At 42.3% G+C, this 22,356-nt stretch overlaps 1 protein-coding gene across 1 annotated transcript in view; it reads right to left on the bottom strand.

The window, feature by feature from the left end:
• FANCM (FA complementation group M) overlaps nucleotides 1-22,356 on the bottom strand; it is a 305,773-nt gene that overhangs the window by 33,695 nt on the left and 249,722 nt on the right. Inside the window, exons 14-17 of the mRNA XM_077463555.1 lie at nucleotides 19,467-19,549; nucleotides 19,279-19,350; nucleotides 12,132-12,203; nucleotides 6,574-6,684 (exon numbers count right to left, since the gene is read on the bottom strand). Of these exons, the coding sequence (XP_077319681.1) occupies nucleotides 6,574-6,684; nucleotides 12,132-12,203; nucleotides 19,279-19,350; nucleotides 19,467-19,549 (338 nt within the window). The remainder of the gene's footprint in view (nucleotides 1-6,573; nucleotides 6,685-12,131; nucleotides 12,204-19,278; nucleotides 19,351-19,466; nucleotides 19,550-22,356) is intronic.

Raw genomic sequence — 22,356 nt, forward strand, 5'->3', positions numbered from 1 at the left:
TAAGCAGGGTCACTGGTTCAAATCCCAACCATGACACTACCTGCCTGGAGTTTGCATGTTCTCCCTGTGCCTGCGTGGGTTATCTCCGGGTACTCCGGTTTCCTCCCACAATCCAAAGACATGCAGGTAGGTTAATTGGCCTCTGTCCAAAATTGGCCCTAGTATATGAATGGGGACCTTGGATTGTGGGCTCCTTGAGGGTAGGGACCAATGTGAGTGTGCAATGTACAGGGATAGGGACAAATGTAGACACCTCACTCAGGTTGAACTGGATGGACTGGTGTCTTTATTCAACCTAACTATGAAACTATGAACAGTTTTTTGTTTTTTTAAAGACCGACAAAGTTTTTTTTTTAATATAAAAATTAACCAATCTTAAATTTACACAGAAGGATGACTAGAACCAAACACATACATATATACACACACACACACATATATATACATTTAACTTGTGCAGGTAATGAATATATTATGATGTGATGTTTAATCATTAAATACTTGGTGTCACATCAGAATATATTACCTACACAAGTTAAATGCCTATATATTATGTTTGGTTCTAGTCCTCTTTCTGTGTAAATTAAGGCCTCATGCACACGGACGTTTTTACAGCCACTTTTTTGAGCTTTTTTTGCAGCTTAAAAACGGCTGTCCATGTTAGTCTATGGCTTCATGCCCACCTAGGCGTTTTTGAGCTGCAAATGGCATAGGCGTTTTTAAGCTGTAAAAAAAACCCAGGACCAGTGCGTTCCGTGGCGTGGAGCTAGAGCTGTAAAAACGCGAATCGCGGGAAAACGCGCAAAAACGTGCAACATATTTTCTTTGTTTTCTGAGTGCTATAGCCAAGAGATGTGTTTCTTAAAAAACGCTACTTAACGCTAACGCTAAAAAACGCGCAAAAACGCCAATGCAAAACGCGGTAAAAATCACGTTTTTAACAACAATTTTTCCAGGAATCGGAGCTAGCTTTGTAGCCAGTTTTTTAAAACGTCCGTGTGCATGAGCACTTAAGATTGGTTAATTTTTATAGGCAGGGGAAGTTCCATTAGCATTGCTGGGTGTCATACCAACAGCCACCACAAGAGGGCGCCTTATTCCAAAAGGAAGTATAGCACTGTAGAAGGCTGCAAAGACGCGGCCTCGATTACCAGGCAGCGTGGTCCAACGCGATCGCGCACCGGTGGGTTGGTTCGCACGGAGACAGGATACCCCAGCTGTGCCGCCCCAGGCGCCAGGTCGCCAATTCTAGTCGTAAATGTCACCTGGCACCTTGTCGAGCCCTGTATTACACCATTTGCCAAGGCCTGTGGTTTCAACACTTACCTACAGGTAAGCGTATAATAAAGCTTTCTGTTCCTTGAAAAAGTATTCATACCCCTTGAAATTTTCCACATTTTGTGTTGCATGTTACAACCAAAAAAGTAAATATAATTTACTGGGATTTTATATGATAGACCAACACAAATTTGCACATAATTGTGAAGTGGAAGGAAAATAATAAATGGTATTCCAAATTTTTTACAAATAAATATGTGAAAAGTGTTGGGTACATTTGTATTCTACTTTGGAGTCCATATCTCTACAGGTCAGGGCTGTTTTGGTGGCAAAAGAGGGACCTATTCCATATTAGGTGGGAGGTTATGTTATGACTGTCCATGTACGGAGTTGGTTTGCTGAGCTTAAAGTTGTAGAGACAGCAGATATAGCATAGCAGTGGGATCTGTTGGGACTTTCAGTTTTCCAGATACAGAAGGTATGCCATTGGGGCTTACTGGAATTTATTAACATTCTGGGAATTGTACCTCCAGCAACACCCTGACACCCTGGAATATGGGGGAGGACTAATGGCCACTTAAAGAGGAAGTAAACCCTTCCAAACAACTTGGACCTACAGGTAAGCCTAGATTAAGGCTTACCTGTAGGTCCAAGCAATATCTCCTAAACCTATATGGTTTAGGAGATATTTGCCCGAAAATGGGCACCGCTGTCTACGGCGCATGCGCCGTAGACAGCGGCGCGCAGGCGCACTAAATGCGGCAAATCCATGAATGGATTTGCCTAATTTGTCGACTCCCGTGTGCATGCGCGGGAGTGACGTCATCGCGGCTTCGCCGAGTGGCAGCGGCGGAGCTGCGAGACGCGACTCCCGTGCGCATGCGCGGGAGTGACGTCATCGCGGCTTCGCCGCTGTGATTCGTCGGAGCTGCGAGACGCCACCAGCAACATGGATGCGGCGGACTACAGGGATCAGCGGCGACTTCGCTGGCTCCTGTGTCAGGTAAGTGACACATAATGAGCGACTATGCGATGCATAGTAGTCCATTATGCTTTACCTTTGCAGGGAAAAAAAGAGGAAGTAAACCCATCAGGGTTTACTTCCTCTTTAATGTAAGGTTCACTGGTAATACCCACTCTGCTTCATCTGGATCCAGTGGATCCCAAGTCCGTTAAGCCCCGCAGGCAAATTTACAGAACAGGAGCTTCGTAAACCTCTAATGGACCACAGCAACCAGCTAGATTTTTTCATCATCCTCCAAGCATTAGAAAAAGGAAGACTGTTGAAAAAGGAGACGTACAGCCAAAGCTCATTTATCTGTACTACTCCTGTGGCTCATAGGAGTGCAGTTTGTTCTGCACTCCAATGACCCCTTTTTCAGCAGAGAACAGGCTGAAGCCGGTCCAGATCAGACAATGACAGTATCCACCCACATGCCTGAACCAGTACCCAGCCTCAGCCTCTCAGCAAGGCACAGAGCATAGGGCAGCTGCTCCCAGCCCGTCCACAGCCCAGCGCTCCAGTGAGCGTGCAGTGGGGGGTAGAGAACCCTCTGCTTAAGGAGCTGTGAGAACTAAGCGATCAGCAGTGTTTGATCGCTCAGTTCTCAGTCGTCGAGCCAGTGGGGGACAGATGCAGCATCTACCTAGGCAAGTATAAATCTGCAAAAAAAAAAAAAAAAAAAGTCCATATCTAGTTTCTTCTGGACTGGAGGTCTTTCTTCACTACAGAGGAATGAAAATCCAAGTAATTATGATTGGCTCAGGAAAGTGATCTAATTCCATTGGTCATTGTCAGAATCTATTTATATTTCACAATTTAAAGGTCACTGAGCCAAAAGAGCAATTACTTCTCCCCTGATAAGCAATGTGCATAAAGCCAATGTACATCACTAACACAAGGCTGGTATTTATAGTATGTGCCCCCAGAAGCCTCATTTTCCGGCTCCTCGCCCCAATGACCCAAAATAAATCTATCATTACCAGCCTGCCTTTTTGTTTTTTTATTCCTTCATGTTGAAGAATCCTGTTTTGTGTACGCGGGGACATCAACTTATAATCGTTATTTTCAAAGTAACCTGTGCTGAGAGACATAACTCCATAAACTACAAACAGCTGCTGACTTAAACCACTCATGGACTGAGCCTCTGAGATTTGGTGTTTACAAGTTAAAAACAGTTTTACGCAGAACCCCCAAACATTATATATTTTTTTGAACATGCTGGAGAATAAAATGGCGGTTGTTGCAATACTCCGTCGCACCGTATCTGCGCAGCGGTCTTACAAGTGTACTTTTTTTGGGGGGAAAAATACACTTTTTTTGAATAAAAAAATAAATAAAGACAACAGTAAAGTTAGCCCATTTTTTTTTTATATTGTGAAAGGTAATGTTACGCTGAGTAAATTGATAGTGACGCTTCAAAACTGCGCTCACTCGTGTTATTGCGCCAAACTTTTACTCTCCATAGGCAACGTTTAAAAAATTCTACAGGTTGCATGTTTTGAGTTACAGAAAAGGTCTAGGGCTAGAATTATTGCTTTCACTCTAACCATTGCGGCGATGCCTCACATGTATGGTTTGAACGCAGATTTCATATGCGGGAGCTACTCATTTATGCGTTCGCTTCTGCACACGGGCTCAGCAGGACGGGGCACGTTTCCTTTTTTTTACCTTTTATTTTTATACTGTTCTTTTTAAAAAAAAAATAATAATTGTGTCACTTTTATTCCTGTTACAAGGAATGTAAACATCCCTTGTAATAAAAAAAATAAATAAAACACATAAAAAAAAGACTTCAAATCTCGTATTACCACAAAAATGTGATAAAAAATAAATAAATAATTAAGTTATTTAAAAAAAACAAAAAAACAACCCCTCTAAGAGGTATGGGTAGAAGTGAGGTTTTGACATTCTGCAATGCTATGGAGACGGGTGGGGGATCTCTTCCCCTCATTAGTCTCCATACCTAACAGTGATAACAACCCGATCGCCTCCACCGCTAGCGATGGCCCATGTAAGTGCCGGAGGGCACCGCAGCACAGCAGGAGGGGGTTAGCCCTCTCTTGCCACCAATAAAAGTGATCTCGCAGCAAATCCGCCACAAAGACCACTTTTATCTGAAAGTGGACCGCCCGCAGAAGAAGAACATACCGGAGTTATGGTAGCTATCTGCTGCCATAACAGCGATATTCCTCTTCAAAATTCCAACATATAACGGTCCGTGAGTGGTAGTAAAGCCCGCTTGGTGATTTTTACCTACAGATAAGCCTAGAATAATAAGGCTTTCCTGTAGATAAAACGAATATCTCCTAAACGTGCACTGTTTAGGAGATATTCACCCTGCATGCAGCCAGTGATATCACCGGCGCATGCGCTCTGAAAGGCCGGAAATTCAGAGCTTCGTGCCGGAACCGAAGGCTTCTGTGCGGGAGTGATGCCACCGCGACTCTGGCCAATCACACAGCGCGTGATGCATACTAGCACATTATACAATTGCCTTAGAGGTGTTTTTTTTTTCACAAGCTGCACTTTACAACCACTTTAAAGCAAAACTTAACCCAAAAGTGGAAGTTCAAATTGTTTGCTCTCTCCTCCTCTCTCACATTTGGCACTTCTGGCTTGGGGGGAGCAGGGAACCTGGCTTTGACAGGTACCCACTCCCACTTCCAGGAAGATCGCTGCACATTTCTGTGTGGAAATCAGCACCTCCCCCCTCCTTCCCCCCCACAGCCCTCTGGGACACATGACAGGTCCTAGAACACTGCGGGACCATTCACAAAGCACAACATGGCTCAAACATGCACAGCAAGAAACCGGCTGTAAAGAGCCTGACATAGGCTCTATACCTTGTGATCGGCTGTGTCCAATCTCAGTGTAAGTAGGAAGTACCGGTTATCAGCAGAACCGACAAGGGGCTTTCCTAACAGGGGGAGATCTGCACCGATAATCAGTGCATCGATTATAAGTGTAGCCCCATCAGCGATGCTTGCCAGTGCCCACCAGTGATGCCCGTCAGTGCCTCCTCATCAATCCCGCCCATCAGGGCCCCATCAGTGCTGCATATTATTGCCTCCTCATCACGTCGCCCACTTTAAGAGCTCTAGGGGGGCACGCATGAGATGCCGGAGCCAACCCGCGATCGCTCCTCAAAGAGCCAGAACGGGGATCTGTCAATGTATACAGACAGATCCCCCATTCTATCAGGGAAGTAGAGAGAGAACTGCTGTTCCTAGTGATCAGGAACAGTGATCTCTCTGTACTCCCGATCAGATCAGTCCGCTCCATCCCATAGTTAGAAACACCTCCCTAGGGAACACTTAACCTCTTGATCCCCCCTCCTATTGTTAACCCCTTCCCTGCCAGTGACATTTATACAGTAATCAGTGGCTATTTTTAGGTCTGATTGCTGTAAAAAATGTCAATGGTTCCAAAATAGTGTCAAGTGTCCGATCTGTCTGCCTCAGTCCCGCTAAAAATGCTGATCACTGCCATTACTAGTTAAAAAAAAAGAAATTTATTATAAACATGCCATAAATCTACTATCCCCCATTTTGTAGACACTATAACTTTTGCACAAAGCAATCATTATTGCGTTTTTTTTTAAACCTAAAATATGTAGAAGAAAACATATTGGCCTAAACCGATGAAGACATTTTTTTATAGTAAAATTGACTGTCTTTCGTTAATAGTGCAAAAAAGACAAAAAATAAATAAATAAAAAACAAACAAAAAATATAAAACGCAGAGGTGATCAAAAGGACATAAATTTTGTTAGGGTACATGCATGACGGCGCAATTTGTGTACATACATGACGGCGCAATTGTCCGTTAAAGCAACGCAGTGTCGTATTATAAAAAAAATTGCCTGGTCAATAAGGGGGTAAATCCTTCCGGTCCTTTAGTGGTTAAGCTAAAAAAAACTTTTTTTTTACATTTTTGGCCTTTTAGTTTGTTTAGCAAATTAATTAAAAAAAACCTCAATGATGATTAAGTACCACCAAAAACAAGCAGTCTGTCTAAAAAAAAAAAAAAAAATGCTAAAAATATGTTTGGGTACAGTGTAGCATGACCGCGTAATTGTCATTCAAATTGTGACAGCGCTGAAAATTGAAAATTGGCCTGGGCAGGAAGGGTTGGAATTGCCCGGTATTGAAGCTGTTAAACCCAGTAAGATAACAACCTACTGCAAATACTGCTAATTTCCGAATGCCTCATTATTCTAGTTATTACAAAGAGACTATCCTCAAACTGTGGACACCGACCATTGTAAATTGGGAATACATTGCTATACAAACCCGCTTGCCCTTGTGCTTAGGTCTTCTTGCACCTCTCTGGTGCACCCCATGCTGAGCTGTGGATTTATGAGAAACTGAAAGGGGCTTTGGGTCTTCATCATCTGAGGATACCTGCCAACACAGAAAAACAAACAAACAAAAAAAAGATTAAAGGATTAAAAATCCCAGGCCGGGTGCAGTTGATGTTTCGAACAATGAGCTTTTTAGGAGCAGCACTGAAGACCACAAATGACTTTTGGGTAGCGAAGGGAAAGCTGTAATCAAAGTAGGATGGATCGGAGAAACCAGAAGACTATTAGCGCTGCCGGTGTCCACCAGGAGAACATGCCGGGTTTTTAAGTGGGAGATCTGCTCGGAATACGGTGACCTACAAAGACACGTGCAGCCAGTCGCAGCTTTTCAATATCCTTGAAAATCTACAGAAAATGACTATTCTGAATGATGCGCTGTTGCTTGGCAACATCCAGCTATCGACAAATATAATTTTTTTTCCCACAAATTGCATGCATTTTTGTCTTTTATATCCTTCCTTTTCATGCCAACACCCCCAGCTTTGTCCGCAATACACATCTTTAGATTTTGGTCTTTTAATAGGGCCACTCATTCTCTAATTGCCAAGACAACAGGATGGCGCTCTTCCTTCTTCAGATGGGAGGCGAGCAACAAGGCAAATCCCGCTGTGAATTATTTAGTATTCATTTACATTGCTTGTAATTATCGGTGTATAACACGCACATTCATTGTAAGAGCAAAGTATCAGAAAAAAAACACATCATTTTAAATAAGGAACTATGAAGCAAAATAAGGGGCAGTGCCCATCTGCAGCCTCACCACCGCCATCAACGCAGCAGCCTCGCCACCGCCTTCAAACGCAGCAGCCTCGCCACCGCCTTCAAACGCAGCAGCCTCGCCACCGCCTTCAACGCAGCAGCCTCGCCACCGCCTTCAACGCAGCAGCCTCGCCACCGCCTTCAACGCAGCAGCCTCGCCACCGCCTTCAACGAAGCAGCCTCGCCATTGCCTTCAACGCAGCAGCCTCACCATAGCCATCAGTGCAGCCTGATCACTGCCCATCTGCAGCCTAGAGGGGCGGGACGAACGCCGACAGATTACATACAGCGAGACGCTTCTATGATAGACAGAACAGTGGTCCAATGGCGGCCCTATTACAGAGACTGCCATTTAGACAGGAGATTATCACTGTATGTAATCTGACGGCGCTTGTCCCAACCCCCTCCTTGTCCCCTCCGAGGCAACTAAAATTTAAGTATCAGCATATAACACGCACACGCTATCTGCACCCCATTTTTAGGGTAGAAAGTTGCTTGTTATACGCTAATAAATACAGTGTTTGTACTACAGCAGGTGTACGTTGTTAGCCTACAGCAAATAAGGAGAATATCTAAACATATATTTTACAGGTAAATGCAGTTTACATAAGCAATGTTTGCTGCAAATGCCGAGATGCTCATCCGCATAGAAATCCATACAAATCCAAAACGGGTATAGAGGCACTCACTGGTCTTGCAGAGGAGATGGACCAAAACGGCAGTGATCTTATTGTCAATGTTTCCATGAAGCTCAGCCCATCTTTCTCAAAACGTGTGTGTACTTTTTATTGTTATTAAAGTGGTTGTAAAGGCTCAAGGTTTTTTTACCTTCTTGCATTCTATGCATGAAAGTAAAAAAAAAAATTATTTGTTCAGCAGTGCCCCCAGCCACATCCCAATCCGGCTATGGGCACGAGAACCTCGGCTCTCCTGGGTCTCTCCCTCTTCATTGGCTAAGACAGCAGCAGTAGCAATTGACTCCCACCATGGTCAATCACAGTCAGTGAACAAATGAGAAGGGGGCGGAGCCAAACAGTATGAATGGACACACAGAGCAGCGGCTCGGGAAACTTTCATGACATACGTTTGCACATCATTTATGTTATGAAGATTTTTCGAATTTTTATGATATGTATTGGCATATATTTATTGATATATTTATAAATAGAGAGGGTTGGTGTGTAGATCAGCTCTGCTCACACATTGTCAATTACTATTTGACGATTCATCAAAGGCCGGAGCAGCAGCAGTCTGAAAGGGCACTTTTACATGCATAGTGCCCGGGTGCTGGCGGTAAAGTGCCGCCATTTTTATCAGCGCTTTTCAGCCACTAGCGGCCAAAAAAGGGTTAAAAGCACCGCTTTGCCGGCACTTCGGCAGCGCTGCTCATTGATTTCAATGGGCAGGGCCGCTTTAGGAGCCGTGTGTACACACCGCTCCTAAAGTGCCTCAAAGAACCTGCTAGCAGGACTTTTTTTGACGTTCTGCCAGTGCACCGTTCCAGTGTGAAAGCCCTCTGGCTTTCACATTGGAGGGACAGGAGAGGCGCTTTACTGCCGATATTTTTAGCGCTATAGTGCCTGTAAAGCACCTCAGTGTGAAAGTGGTCTACTAGAGCAAGCTGCTTGCTGTAGGGGCACTAGGCGGGGGGAGTTTGCCAGGTGAACTAGCGACGAACCCAAGAGTAGGCAGATCAGGGCCTTCTTTGTGCAAAACCATTACACAGAGCAGGTAAGTATTACATGTTTGCATTTTGTTTTTAAAAAAAGCATGCCTGTAATATCACTTTAATATTCAGAATTATTATTAAAGCAAAGGTCCACCCTAAAGTGGACCTTCAGCTCATTGGAACCCTCCCCCGCTCCGGCGCCACAATTGGCACCTTTCAGGGGGAGGGGGGTGCAGGTACCTGTACAGTACAGGTATCTGCACCCACTTCCGGCGTAGATTCTGCAGAAGGTACGCCCCTTTCCGCAGAATCTACGCCCCTTTTCGAAGGTCCCCCGCTGCCTGCTGGGAAACACACGGATCCCAGAGACAGCGGGGACCATCCTTATTGCGCAGGGCGACTCGCGCATGTGCAGTAGGGAACCGGCAAATGAAGCCGAAAGGCTCCACTTCCTGATTCCCATACCCAAGATGGCGGCGGCAGCACCCGAGAGACGATCGAGAGATCGGCTCCGGGTGCCGACATCGCGGGCGCGCTGGGCAGGTAAGTGTCATTATTTTAAAAGTCAGCAGCTGCAGTATTTGTAGCTGCTGGCTTTTAAAAAAAAAAAAAACGGCGGACTCCCGCTTTAATATACATGTCCAATTACTTTAGCATCCTTATTTGTTAAAATACTGTGATACACTATATGACCAAGTGTTTATGAACATCTGACCATAAGAAAAGACACAATGGGGCGGCAACTAAGTGCAATATGAGTGGGTATTTAATTGAATAAAATAAACAGACAAATTCTAACTCACAAGGATAAAAACAGGAAAAGCTCATCTGCATATGGATGGAGTGTGGCAGGTCCTCCTAGATATAACAGCTGACAGCGTGTCTGACAATGGGGAAGTCGGTTCTGCCAATCCCAAAGGTAGGAAGAACCACTGGAGCGCAAGAACCGGATGCGACACCATTGGTTTGAAACAGTAGCCAATAGCAGCTCCAACACGCGTTACCACGACAACCGCACAAGGTCACATCCGAGTCATCTGCACCAGGGTGGTTCTTCCTTCTTCCGGGATCGGCTTCCACTTTGACAGACACGCTGTCTGCTGTTATATCTGGGAGGACCAGCCACACCATCTATATGGCTGCAGATAAGCTTTTCCTGTTTTTTTTTCCTTCGCATTTGTCTATTTTATTCCATTAAATCACCCACTAATATTGCACTTAGTTGACGCCCTCTTTTGTCTTTTCTTGAATTTCCAGAGATTTGTTCCCATCTCCTATGAAGCAATAGTTATAATAATTGAACTTTATGAACCTGAATGATATAATCAGTGGATCCATATACTCTTTGGACATTTTCTTGGACTTTCCACTGTTGGGGCTGTATATGTGAACAGGGTCTATAATCCCTTTCTTGCACCAAAAATATATCTTATTAGGAACATCTGACAATCATACCTATATAAATTTGTTAGAGTAGTTCCAATTCAAAAACCATGGACATCAATATGGAGCCAACCCCCACCTTGTCACTTTACAGCTATAACAGCCCCCAGTGTTTTTGGAAGGCTTTCTACAGGATTTTGGAGGCATCAGTGGGAATTTGTGTTCATTCATCCAAAAAAGAGCATTTGTGAGGTCAGGTACGGATTTTGGTCTTGCTATTGGCTTGTAAAACCATGTCTTTATGGAGAGATTTGTACATAGGGACACAGTCATGTTGAAACAATGTTGTTCCAAAGCGGAAAGCACACACTTGTCTAAAATGTGTGTGTATGCTGGAGAATGCACTGGAAACACCCGAGCCCAGTGTGGAGAAGTGTCTACATACTTTCGTACATATAGGTAGGTATGATGATCGGGTGTTCACAAACACATGGTGTACAAATGCCAAGCAGACTTTAGGTTCAGTTTGTTGGACAGTTCTTTTTCTTGAATTGAAAAGTAAAAAAAAAGCCATTGGCCGGGCCAGGGCCCACTTGGGCAGAAAATTGGGTAATGAGCTGGCTAAAAGGATAATATAATGTGAAGATCAAAGGCCTAGCAAGAAACGCAATAGAACCTCACAGCATACAGATCTTTTTACAAGAGAAAGCTGCCGGCAGGACTTAAACGAGGCACAACCACAAATATAAAATGTACAAAAATTGTATTTAAACCTAAAACAACTCATACATACATTAAAAATATTTAGATCACATACAAAGTATATGTACATGAACAGCTATTGTTGATTAGATCAGGATACACTAGAATTCCATATGGTGAATACTTAAGTACGGATTCTCTCTTATGTATTATTCTCTCTATGCGTTTCACAAGAGAAAACTCGCCTCCTCAGGAGAGGTACATATGGATATCTGAAACTGGAGACAAGGTTGTTACGGAAAACCATCTCGTCTCCAATTTCAAACAAGGTTTGAAACAAACCTAGTCTCTCTAGACCAGGGGTCTCAAACTGGCGGCCCTCCAGCTGTTGCAAAACTACAAGTCCAATCATGCCTCTGGCTGTGGGAGCCATGCTTGTAACTGTCAGCCTTGCAATGTCTCATGGGACTTGCAGTTTTGCAACAGCTGGAGGGCCACCAGTTTGAGACCCCTACTCTAGACACACAAAGTGTGTCTCATATGCGCCCCCTCCCAGACACTGCAGCTCACAGTGGGAAGGTTGCAGTAACAGAGCCAGTGCTGTCAATCCAGAAGGAAGTGGGCAGGACTTTGTGTGTTCAGATAATTGACCAGCTTCACTCTCATAAATCTGTGACAAAACTGATAGCCACACCCTCTGAAATATTTTTCATCCCGATGAAGTGCAAGCAGCCACAGCCTTTATAAAAGGGGAGATTGCTGTAAACTCAGAAGCAGTGCGGCATCATTGCCACAAGATCACAGGATGCTGCATTAGGTAGACTTCACCGGCAGGATCAACAGGTGTTTGTGGGGCATTTTAGGAAGACTAAGAAAACTGAAAGCCGACTCTTAGGTAAGTGATGCAGCTATTTTTTTTTTCTTTTTACGGAAGGCTATAGTTCAACTTTAAAATTAAAGGAAGGTAGACTTACCATATTACACCCCCATCTGCGCTTTTTTGCTCCAGGCATCGGTGAGTCCATATCACACTCGCTGCTTGCATTCTAAAAAGTAAGAGTTAAATTAAAAAGAGCACAACTACCGTGGAAGCTGTGGCCAAAAAGCCAAGCAGAGGAGATAGTCACCAATATTGCTTGTAGGCTTTTTTTTCCATTACCGGTTTACCATGACTTGTTTCAAACTATGTTGAAGTGGCCACCTTAATAGAGAAGCGGGACTTTTTTTCTCGAGTCAGAGCTGCCCTCCTCCCCTTGGGTGAGCTGAGGACTGGTGGAGTAATGTTTAAGAAGCTGGAGAGGGTGCCTCATCCCACTACTTTTGTGGATGTGGTTGTGAGCAATATATTCCATGTCTGGTGGACTTGTCCAAAAGTTCAGAGACTTTGGATTAGAATATTCAATCTAATTTTACTTGGTGATGGCACAGAACATACCCAAGAATCCAAATACGGCATAGTCTGCTGACCTATCAGACGTGATCCCCAGGCACCCCCGAACCCTCATCTTCTTCGTATACACAGAAGCTAAAATTACAATAGCACGAGCATGGAGATCACCCATGATTAATGTCACACTGGTTAAAAACACAAAGTATGCTGGACCATCATTAAATGAAAAGCTAACAAGCATTCTCAGAGACAACCAAACCAAATTTGAAAAAGTAAGGAAACCCCTGGATTAAATACCTCCAGGCTCCTTAGGGGGTTAGGGGCAGGGGCGACCTGCGGTCGGAGACACAGATCGAGGGGACTGTTTTTCGCTCTTCCCTTTTTTCCTCCTCTCCCTTACTACTAACTGATGTTTTTTATGGATGCATATGGAGGGTCCATAGAGCCTCCCCCACTCTAAATCATTTATGGAAGCAAGGCATTGTACCTTGAGGTACTGAGCGTATTTGTTGGTGTCATCCCACATTTCTTTGACTGAAGTGGTGTTATTTGACTAATTGCTAATGTGATGTTCCGTTACACATATGCCTCTATTCTGCATTTGTTATAGGGGGACTCTACTCGTGGTAAGGAGATGCTTTATTAGGAGGGCCCAGCCTTTTAGGCTCTTATTTGGGTCCTGCTCATAACACTTGGGACCTTGACTATATTAGAGGGAGCATCATTTTTCTGATATTTGTCTAACTACATTGGTATTTCTGTACTTTGTTAAACTTTTGAATAAAAATCAATTGAAAAGAAGTAGGAATAGGTGGAGGATGCAGGTTCTCGGATACAGATTTCTCTCCAGCAAGGAGAACACTGAACAGAAAAGCAGTGACATTACCAAATCTCACACAAGTAGTAAGAGAAGACAGTACCTTAAATCCTACACTGCAAATACTGTATATGAAGCATAAGGCACATAAAAGTACACTACTATTTATTTTTTTCATTTTCGGGAACATGTTACATATTCCACCTGTTTTTATGTGCAACATTTAACGCAGGGGTCTTCAAACTATGGCCCTCCAGTTGTTCAGGAACTACAATTCCCATCATGCCTAGTCATGTCTGTGAATGTCAGAGTTTCACAATGCCTCATGGGATGTGTAGTTTTGCAACAGCTGGAGGGCCGTAGTTTGAGGATCCCTGATGTAACATGTTGAAGCTCCTGCAGCCACTGAAGGATTTGATGCCTCTGTGTGAAAGCAGTACAGGGAGAAGTTCCCCGTAACAGCTGTCACTTTTGCATCTGTCCTCTGTAGCACTCTGCACGGAGAAAAGAATGGCGACGGTCAGTCACCGACTCTCTCTCGAGCGATGGGCTGTCGAGGGGACGGGAGGAGCAGGCTCAGTCACCCAGCAGCACAGCCAAGAGGCTGCCAGCCCAAACATCTGGGTGGATCCTGACTGTAAAGTTAGGATCTTTCCCTCGCCTGGACTTTCTAAGTGAGATCAGTAGACAGATAGCTAGCTGTCAGCTGAAACAGGTCACAGGAGTGCAAAATGAACTGCACTCCTGTGATTCATAGGAGAAGTACTCCTACTTTAAGACAAAATAATTGATTTTTTAGAGTACTGCTTGTGCACAATTAAAGTATAACTATAGGAGTTTTTGTTTATTTTGGACAGAGTAGAGCAGGATTAGAACACCTATTCGGTTTTTAATGCTGCCGTGTCCCAGATAGGGAGATTCACCCTCTCTATTTGTCCTGTTTAAATTAAAAAAAAAGAAAAAAAGAAAAAGAAAAAGAAGATCCCACATTTTGGGTTGTCCCCAGAAAAGTAATCAAGGGGAAATCTTCCAATAGGGGCATTAGTTCTGGTGACCTGGGGGGCCCAACGGAGTACCCCAATTTTCCTGTTTGGCTATTGGACAGGAAGTGAAGGGAAATCTCCTCAATGAAACAGATGACAAAAAAAATAGAAAAATCTGACAGGCTAGAACCCTCTCTTGCTTTATCCAAAATTAAAAAGTTTTACCTATAGCTCTACTTTAAGGTTTCTAGATGTTCTCTAAAGATAGCAAATCCACACTTTTTGATTTCCGGCCCTCTTAAGTATTTTGACATAGACCAAATCATAACTCATTTACAGTTTCAAGCATAAACAGTGGATATAAAAAGTTTACACACCTTTGTTAAAATGTCAGTTTTCTGTGATGTAAAAAAAAAAAAAAACACAATGAGTCAAAGATAAATCATTTCAGAACTTTTTCCACCTTTAATGTGACCTATAAACTGTACAACTCAGTGGAAAAAAAAACTGAAATCTTTTAGGGGAGGGAAGTAAAAATAAAAAAATAAAGTAATGTGGTTGTGCACACCCTCTTATAACTGGGGATGTAGTTGTGTTCAGAATTAACCACTTCATCCCCAAAAGGTTTTACCCCCTTCTTGACCAGAGCACTTTTTACAATTTGGCACTGCGTCGCTTTAACCTGGTAATTGAGCGGTCATGCAATGCTGTACCCAAACAAAATTTGCTTTATTTTTTTTGCACAAATAGAGATTTCTTTTGGTGCTATTGGATCACCTCTGTGGTTTTTATTTTTTGGGCTATACAGTACACAAAAAAATAGAGCGACAAATAAAAAAAAAAAAAAAAAAAAAAAAAAAAAACATTATTTTTTAACTTTTTGCTATAATAAATATCCCCAAAAAATGTTTTAAAAAAAAAAAAAATGTTCATCAGTTTAGGCCAATATATATTCTTCTACATATTTTTAGTAAAAAAATAAATAAAAATGCAATAAGCGTATATGTTCAGTGACTACTAGACAAAATTTTAAAATTTACCCCCTTATAACATGCCACTCGGAGTATGTGACCTACGTACTGGAGTGCTCTTGTTCACTCCAATACGTGGGTCGCACAACGAGAGAATTGAGGGTGAGAATAAATGAACATTTAACTAATATTAAAAAAAGGGTTTCCAAACCATAGCGTGTCACTTCACTTCAAAATGTACCATAATAGTGACCCCTCACTATGCACATTTTATGGTATAGGTAAAATTTGAAAACATTGGAGGGGCACACACATGAAAAGGGAAATTTCTAAAAATGAAACCAAATGGCTATATAAATTAAGAACAATGCAACCATACGGAATGAACATCGAACTAGATTTAAATAGTTTCTTGTCTGACGATTAAAATTAAAATTAAAATGGGGTGAATAAAAACTAAAAAGAGGAGAATTTCTTAATAAAAATGAACAAACGTAAAAGTAGCAAAGCGACATAATAGGTCGTTCAACCTTGTACATGGTGAAAGGTTTATTCTTATGAAAATCTCCGCTAAAGAGCTTAGCCATGTGAATGGGAGGGCTACAATCCGTTCACATGAGCGTTAGAGAGCGTCAAAGCATCTAGTCACCAAACAGGGTCGAACTAAGTTAAAGACGTTCGCACTGCCATTTAGTGACTATTAATGGGGTGGAATTTTTTTCGATGGGTGCACCCATGTATTTTAAATGTATGAATTAAAAGTAGGGATGAGATAGAAGCGCGTTCGTAAGAGTTTTGCATTGAGAAATGTAACTGTTGTTTGGTAAGAAAAACAGCCAAAGTAGAATGCAACAAAAAACTATCTGAAGTTTAAGAAATGGTGTAACCTATTTTTATTTATATTTTATGAAAATTTGTATAATGTATTTGATTGTTGTAAAATGATCAAGTACGAACGTAGTATTAAGTGTCATTCTATTCAAGTATAAAACGTAGTAGGTAGAGTTACCAGGCACTCCCCCCTGAAGACGTTATTCTAACGAAACGTACATCGGAGGCAGTGCAAGGTCACGTAGGACATCCGGTCATTCTGGCTAACACGAGTGTGTGGAACGCATGCCATCTATAGCGGACAGCGTGGATACCTTCGGTATCGCTCGAGATTAATGCCAGCAGCCCCAGTGCCAGTAGAAAGGCACTTTTTCAAGTAAGGAGCCATTTGGTTGTACATTATTTTTAATTTTTTAATAAAACTGTATTACGCTATGGAGGCTCTCCATCTGTTTTTTTATATAACGCACCTACCATACTTGTCTGAGAGGAGGAAGGCTGAATCTCTCTACAGGTCAATGGCATGTGAGCAGGCACAATCCTGCAGAAGTGAACGTTGACTTACTTTTTCAGTAAAGTGGTCAATAAAATCTGGTAAGCTGAACCATATACTATCACTTATTTGGTGTGGATGATCAAGGCTGTGGTGAAGGATCACGTACAAAGTTGAGACCATATTTTTCTACACGAGAGATTTAACAAATTTTTTGTGTGGACTATCACATCATGTTCATGGAAGAACTTTTTCTGTTATAGTTTAAATTGAAGGACTTTCTTATTGTAGTTATTGCAGTAAATGCTGTCACCTCAGGTGTTATCACATGAATGTATTTTTTATTTTTTGTGTTGTATTCACGATGCACTTTAACTAGTTGCACATAGGTTATGTATTATTAAGTAGCGAAATTAATGATTATCAATAAGGTTATTGTTCACGTGGGTGATTAATAATTTTTGTTAATTAGCGCCCCCTACATGTCATTTATAATAAGGGTATGTTGGTTGGTTTGCGCAAAAGTTATAGCGTCTACAAACTATGGGAAAGGTTTATGGCATTTTTATCATTAATTTTTACTAGTAATGGCGGTGATCTGCAATTTTTAGCGTTATTGCAACTGACAGATCACTGACACATTTTTGGGACCACTGACATTTATACAGCGATCAGTGCTATAAAAATGCACCGATTACTGTGTAAATTACACTAATAGGGAAGATGTTAACACTAGGGGGCGATCAAGGGGTTAAACGTGTGGCTTTTCAGTGTGTTCCAACTGTATGGGGATAGGACTGAGTAGGAGAGGAGACATTTCGCTGTTCCTACTTACTAAGAACAAACAAACAACATGTCTCCTCTCCTCTGATAGCACAGGGATTTGTCTTTTTACGCACACACAAATCGCCGTGCTGTCGATGCACATGGCCAGCGGCGATCGCAGCAGTGCCATTGTGCCGCAGTATATGTATGTGAGCCGGACGGGAACCGGGTAAGCAATCACATTCAAACTCGTGTTGAATAGGAATCAGTACTCACCTGCCATCATTCTGATTAACCACAAATAAAGTTCAGTTGTTCTAGTACGGTAGGTCTTTCCTGACATTTTCTTAGTTGCATCCTACAGCAAAAGCCATGGTCCGCAGAGAGCTTCCAAAGCATCAGAGAGGTCTCATTTTTAAAAGGTATCAGTCAGAAGAAGGGTACAAAAGAATTTCCAAGGCATTAGACATACCATGGAACACAGTGAAGACAGTCCTCATCAAGTGGAGAAAATATAGCACAACAGTGACATTACCAAGAACTGGATGTTCCCCCCAAAATTGATGAAAAGAGGAGAAGAAAACTAGACAGGGAAGCTGCCAAAAGTCCTACAGCAACATTAAAGGAGCTGCAGGAATATCTGGCAACTATTGGCTGTGTGTTACATGTGACAACTAAGGATGAGCTCAGGCGTGTTTGCATGGTCCACGTGCTGAGCATGCCAGCAAGTAGGTGCGGCGCAGCACAGCACTGCGCTAATCACAGGCAGTGAGACATTGCCCCGAAAAACGCGGCTGCAGAGATCGGGCAATGTTTCACTGCCTGTGATTAGTGCAACGCTGTGCCAACTTCCTGGCGGGCCCTGCACATGGACCATGCGAACACGCCTGAGCTCATCCCTAGTGACAACAATCTCCCATTTTCTTCATATGACTGGGCTATAGGGTAGAGTTTCAAGACGGAAGCCTTTTCTTACGAAGAAAAACATCCAAGGCCGGCTAAATTTTGCAAAAACACATTTGAAGTCTCCCAAAAGCATGTGGGAAAATGTGTTCTGGTCTGATGAAACCAAGGTTGAACATTTTGGCCATAATTCCAAAAAGATATGTTTTGCGCAAAAACAACACTGCACCACCGCACAGTGAAGCATGGCGGTGGCAGCATTGTGCTTTGGGACTGTTTTTCTTCAGCTGGAACAGGGGCCTTAGTCATGGTAGAGGAAATTATGAACAGTTCCAAATACCAGTCAATATTGGCACAAAACCTTGAGGCTTCTACTAGAAAGCTAAACATGAAGAGTAACTTATTCTTTCAGCATGACAACGACCCAAAGCATACATCTAAATCAACAAAGGAATGGCATCACCAGAAGAAGATTCAAGTTGTGGAATGGACCAACCACAGCCCAGAACTGAATCCAATTTGAAAATCTGTGGGGTGATCAGAAGAGGGCTGTGCACAGGAGATGCCCTCGCACTCTGACAGATTTGTAGTGTTTTTGCAAAGAAGAGTGGGCAAATATTGCCAAGTCAAGATGTGCCATGCTGATAGACTCGTACCCAAAAAGACTACAGAGTGCTGTAATAAAATCAAAAGGCGCTTCAATAAAGTATTATTCTAAGGGCGTGCACACTAAAGAAAACTAATTATTTTAGTTTTTTATTTTAAAAGATTTCAGTTTGTTGTTCATCTGAGTTTTTCAGTTTATAGGTCATAATAAAACGTGGAAAAAGTTCTGAAACAATTAAACTTTGTCTCTTTTTTTTTTTTTTTTTTTACATCACAGAAACCTGACATTTTAACAGCGGTGTGTAGACTTTTTATATAAACTTTATTTGTAAAAACAGAAAAAGAAAGAAAGGCAGACTTACTGTATTAGGCTCCCGTCTCCGTTTTCTTGCTAGAGGCTTCGGGGAATCAAAATCACTCTCGCTGCTTGCCGACTAGGAAGAGAGATTTGAAACAAACCAACAGAAGGTGCAATAAGTCCATAGCTAATTAAAGCCTGTATGTTGAAGTTTCTGGCCTGTATTACGGCAAAAGATGCTATGCTGCTTACCTCTGGTGACTTGAGGACAGCCGCTGCTGCCAATTTTCTTTTCCGCCTGAAAACAACATCATCCTCACTCTCGGGGCTGCTGCCTGCAGAGAGATGGCAAACATCCCAGAACAAACCATGAGAAGCAGAATGAAAAGCCATCGCTGCAGAGGGCAGCCATGATTACACACAAAACCGCCACCGTGCCCTGTGGCTGCGCTAATAACACATCAACCCCAGGAGACAATTTGTAAATGCGATTATTTCAAAGGCCTCTGCTGTTTTGTTTGCATCTGGAAGCAATCAGTACTATTCTATAACAGAACACATATTAAGGACTAATAGGCCTTAAATAAAAAAGTGGAAAATATTTATGATTTAACAATATTGAAGCTGTTGAAGTAGTGCTGTAAAGGTGAATAGTGGCTTATAGCATATTTTTTTTAAAAAGCTGCCCAAACTACAGTTTTGTAATGTACACATTTGTAGGCAATTCCAGACATCTCAAGTCTCCCGTGACTCGCGGGATACTCCCACATTTGACGGCGGGCTCACTGACACCTGCGAGTGTGGCACGGTCCCCCGGCTGAGCCTGCACTACCACTCAGCCTGGAGTAATCACAAACAGCAGATATCTCCCACTGCGTCATGCAGCTGCAGCCTTAACTGTTCGGCAGCCATCCACTGTAACAAAGACGGAACACTGATTCAATTTCCCAGCATTGTATCAAGTGTTCAGTTGGCTGTCTATCATTGATGAGGAGCTGAGGCTTTGTTACAGTAGACGGCCGCTGAACAGTTAAGACTGCAGCTGCATGACACAGCGGGAGACACCTGCTGTGTGTAATCAAGGTACTGGCGAGTCTGCAGATGGGCACTGATGAAGATACAGATGGGCACAGTGAGGCTGTAGAAGGGCACTGATGAAGATACAGATGGGCACAGTGAGGCTGCACTGATGGGCACAGTGAGGCTGCACTGATGGGCACAGTGAGGCTGCACTGATGGGCACAGTGAGGCTGCACTGATGGGCACAGTGAGGCTGCATTGTTGGCGAGTGTGACACAACATTATCTTTTAAAGTATTATTTCATTATGGCATTATATTATTAATTATCTTTAAAGTATTATTTTATTATAGTATTATTGGGGGGGGGGGGGGGAGGTGGGGTTGCTGGCACGGAGCTTGCCACCTCCCTGAAATTATTTTTTGCAGGTTGGGATATCTGCAATGCTGTATAGAGGCAAGTGATTATACAATAAGTTACAATGTGTTTTATACAGTATCTACAGAATCTAGCATGAGATTTTATCAGCCATGTTGAGTTACTGCTGGCAAGAAAGAAAAAAAATAATAAGAGCACCAAACTGTTAGTTCAAACTGTTGATCAATAAAGAATCCATAGTTTTGTTCTGACATCAGTATGACTTTCCTCATCTAAGATTATGCCAGGTCAGAGACTCAAAATATTAGGATAGGTTTACACCAGCCTGGTCCATCTGTTAAACCAGGGTTCTGAAACTGGTGGCCTTCCAGCTGTTGCGAAACTACAAGTCCTATCATGCCTCTGCCTGTGGGAGTCATGCTTATAACTGTCAGCCTTGCAATGTCTGATGGGACTTGTAGTTTTGCAACAGCTGGAGGGCCAAAAAGTTTGAGACCACTGTGTTAAACAGATGTACAGTAACGAACACTGGATCCATTTGGATTGGTTACCACAGGCTGCCAACCAAAAGTCGTGCAGCATTTTCAAAATCCAACAGCATTCAGAGCAGTGCTGTACATTGAACTGCACTGAAAGTGTGTTAGGAGGGTGTGTTGGGGTTCTATTTAGAATAAATGACCCCACATTGCACCGTGTGTAAACAAGCCATTAAAGACAGACAGAGGCAGGCAATTAGACGAAGAAACAAGGGCAACATCAATTTTTCTAATAGTATTGGTACGCGGCCTTAAATAACCATTGGAAAGTGGAGTGGAGTGGGCAGGGACAAGTTGGACATCAGTTCTTGGCATGATTATCATATAGTCTGTATGCCTGCTTTACATCACTGGCATGCTTTTAACCATTCAACATTCACTTATTACCAAGAGGATCAACAAAGTACCAAATTATTACCAAGGTGAAGTAAAAAATGCTTACAATATTTAGATATATAACTGTTAGGTTATGCAAATGAGTCTACTGAAGGATACCCTGGTCTAAAATTCCATATATAGAAAGACAAAAGTCTACACACACACACACATATACATATATATATATATATATATATATATACATATACACACACACACACACACACACATATATATATATATATATATATATACACACACACACACACACACATATATATATATATACATACACATATACATACACACATATATATATATATATATATACATATATACATATACATACACACACACACACATCAAGTAACCCCCCTTTCATCCGATCCAAAATGTAAGGTTGGTAAATACTTGCCTACAAAGCTCTGGGCTCCCATTTAGCTGCCCCTTTAACAGCAAACGGTACAACTGAGGGGACACATGGCCCTTGTCAAAGGGTAAATTTTACGCAGCAAAAGTTAGTGTAACAGGAATTTGAAGATCTTTTGCTGTAAACTACGACAGAGCAGATAAAGGGGCTGGTTAGTGGTTATATGATAACAAATTGGCAAAGGGAGAAGGGCAGTAAATGCAGCTGGATAACCTGGCAATTCCATAACAATTCAATGGTGGCAATTAAGCTGGCCCTTGAAGACCTGGGTAACCTAAGCTACCCAGTTACTCTATTTCTATATGTTATGGTATGTGACATATGTAAGTAGTTTAGACTAGTCTACTATTGCAACTATGGGTACCAGCATTTTAATAGTATCAGTTCTATAAGTGTTAACC

Source organism: Lithobates pipiens, unplaced genomic scaffold, assembly GCF_037356315.1.
Source record: "Lithobates pipiens isolate NorthernLeopardFrog02 unplaced genomic scaffold, aLitPip1_a1.2 Scaffold_30, whole genome shotgun sequence".
NCBI classification, from domain to species: domain Eukaryota; kingdom Metazoa; phylum Chordata; class Amphibia; order Anura; family Ranidae; genus Lithobates; species Lithobates pipiens.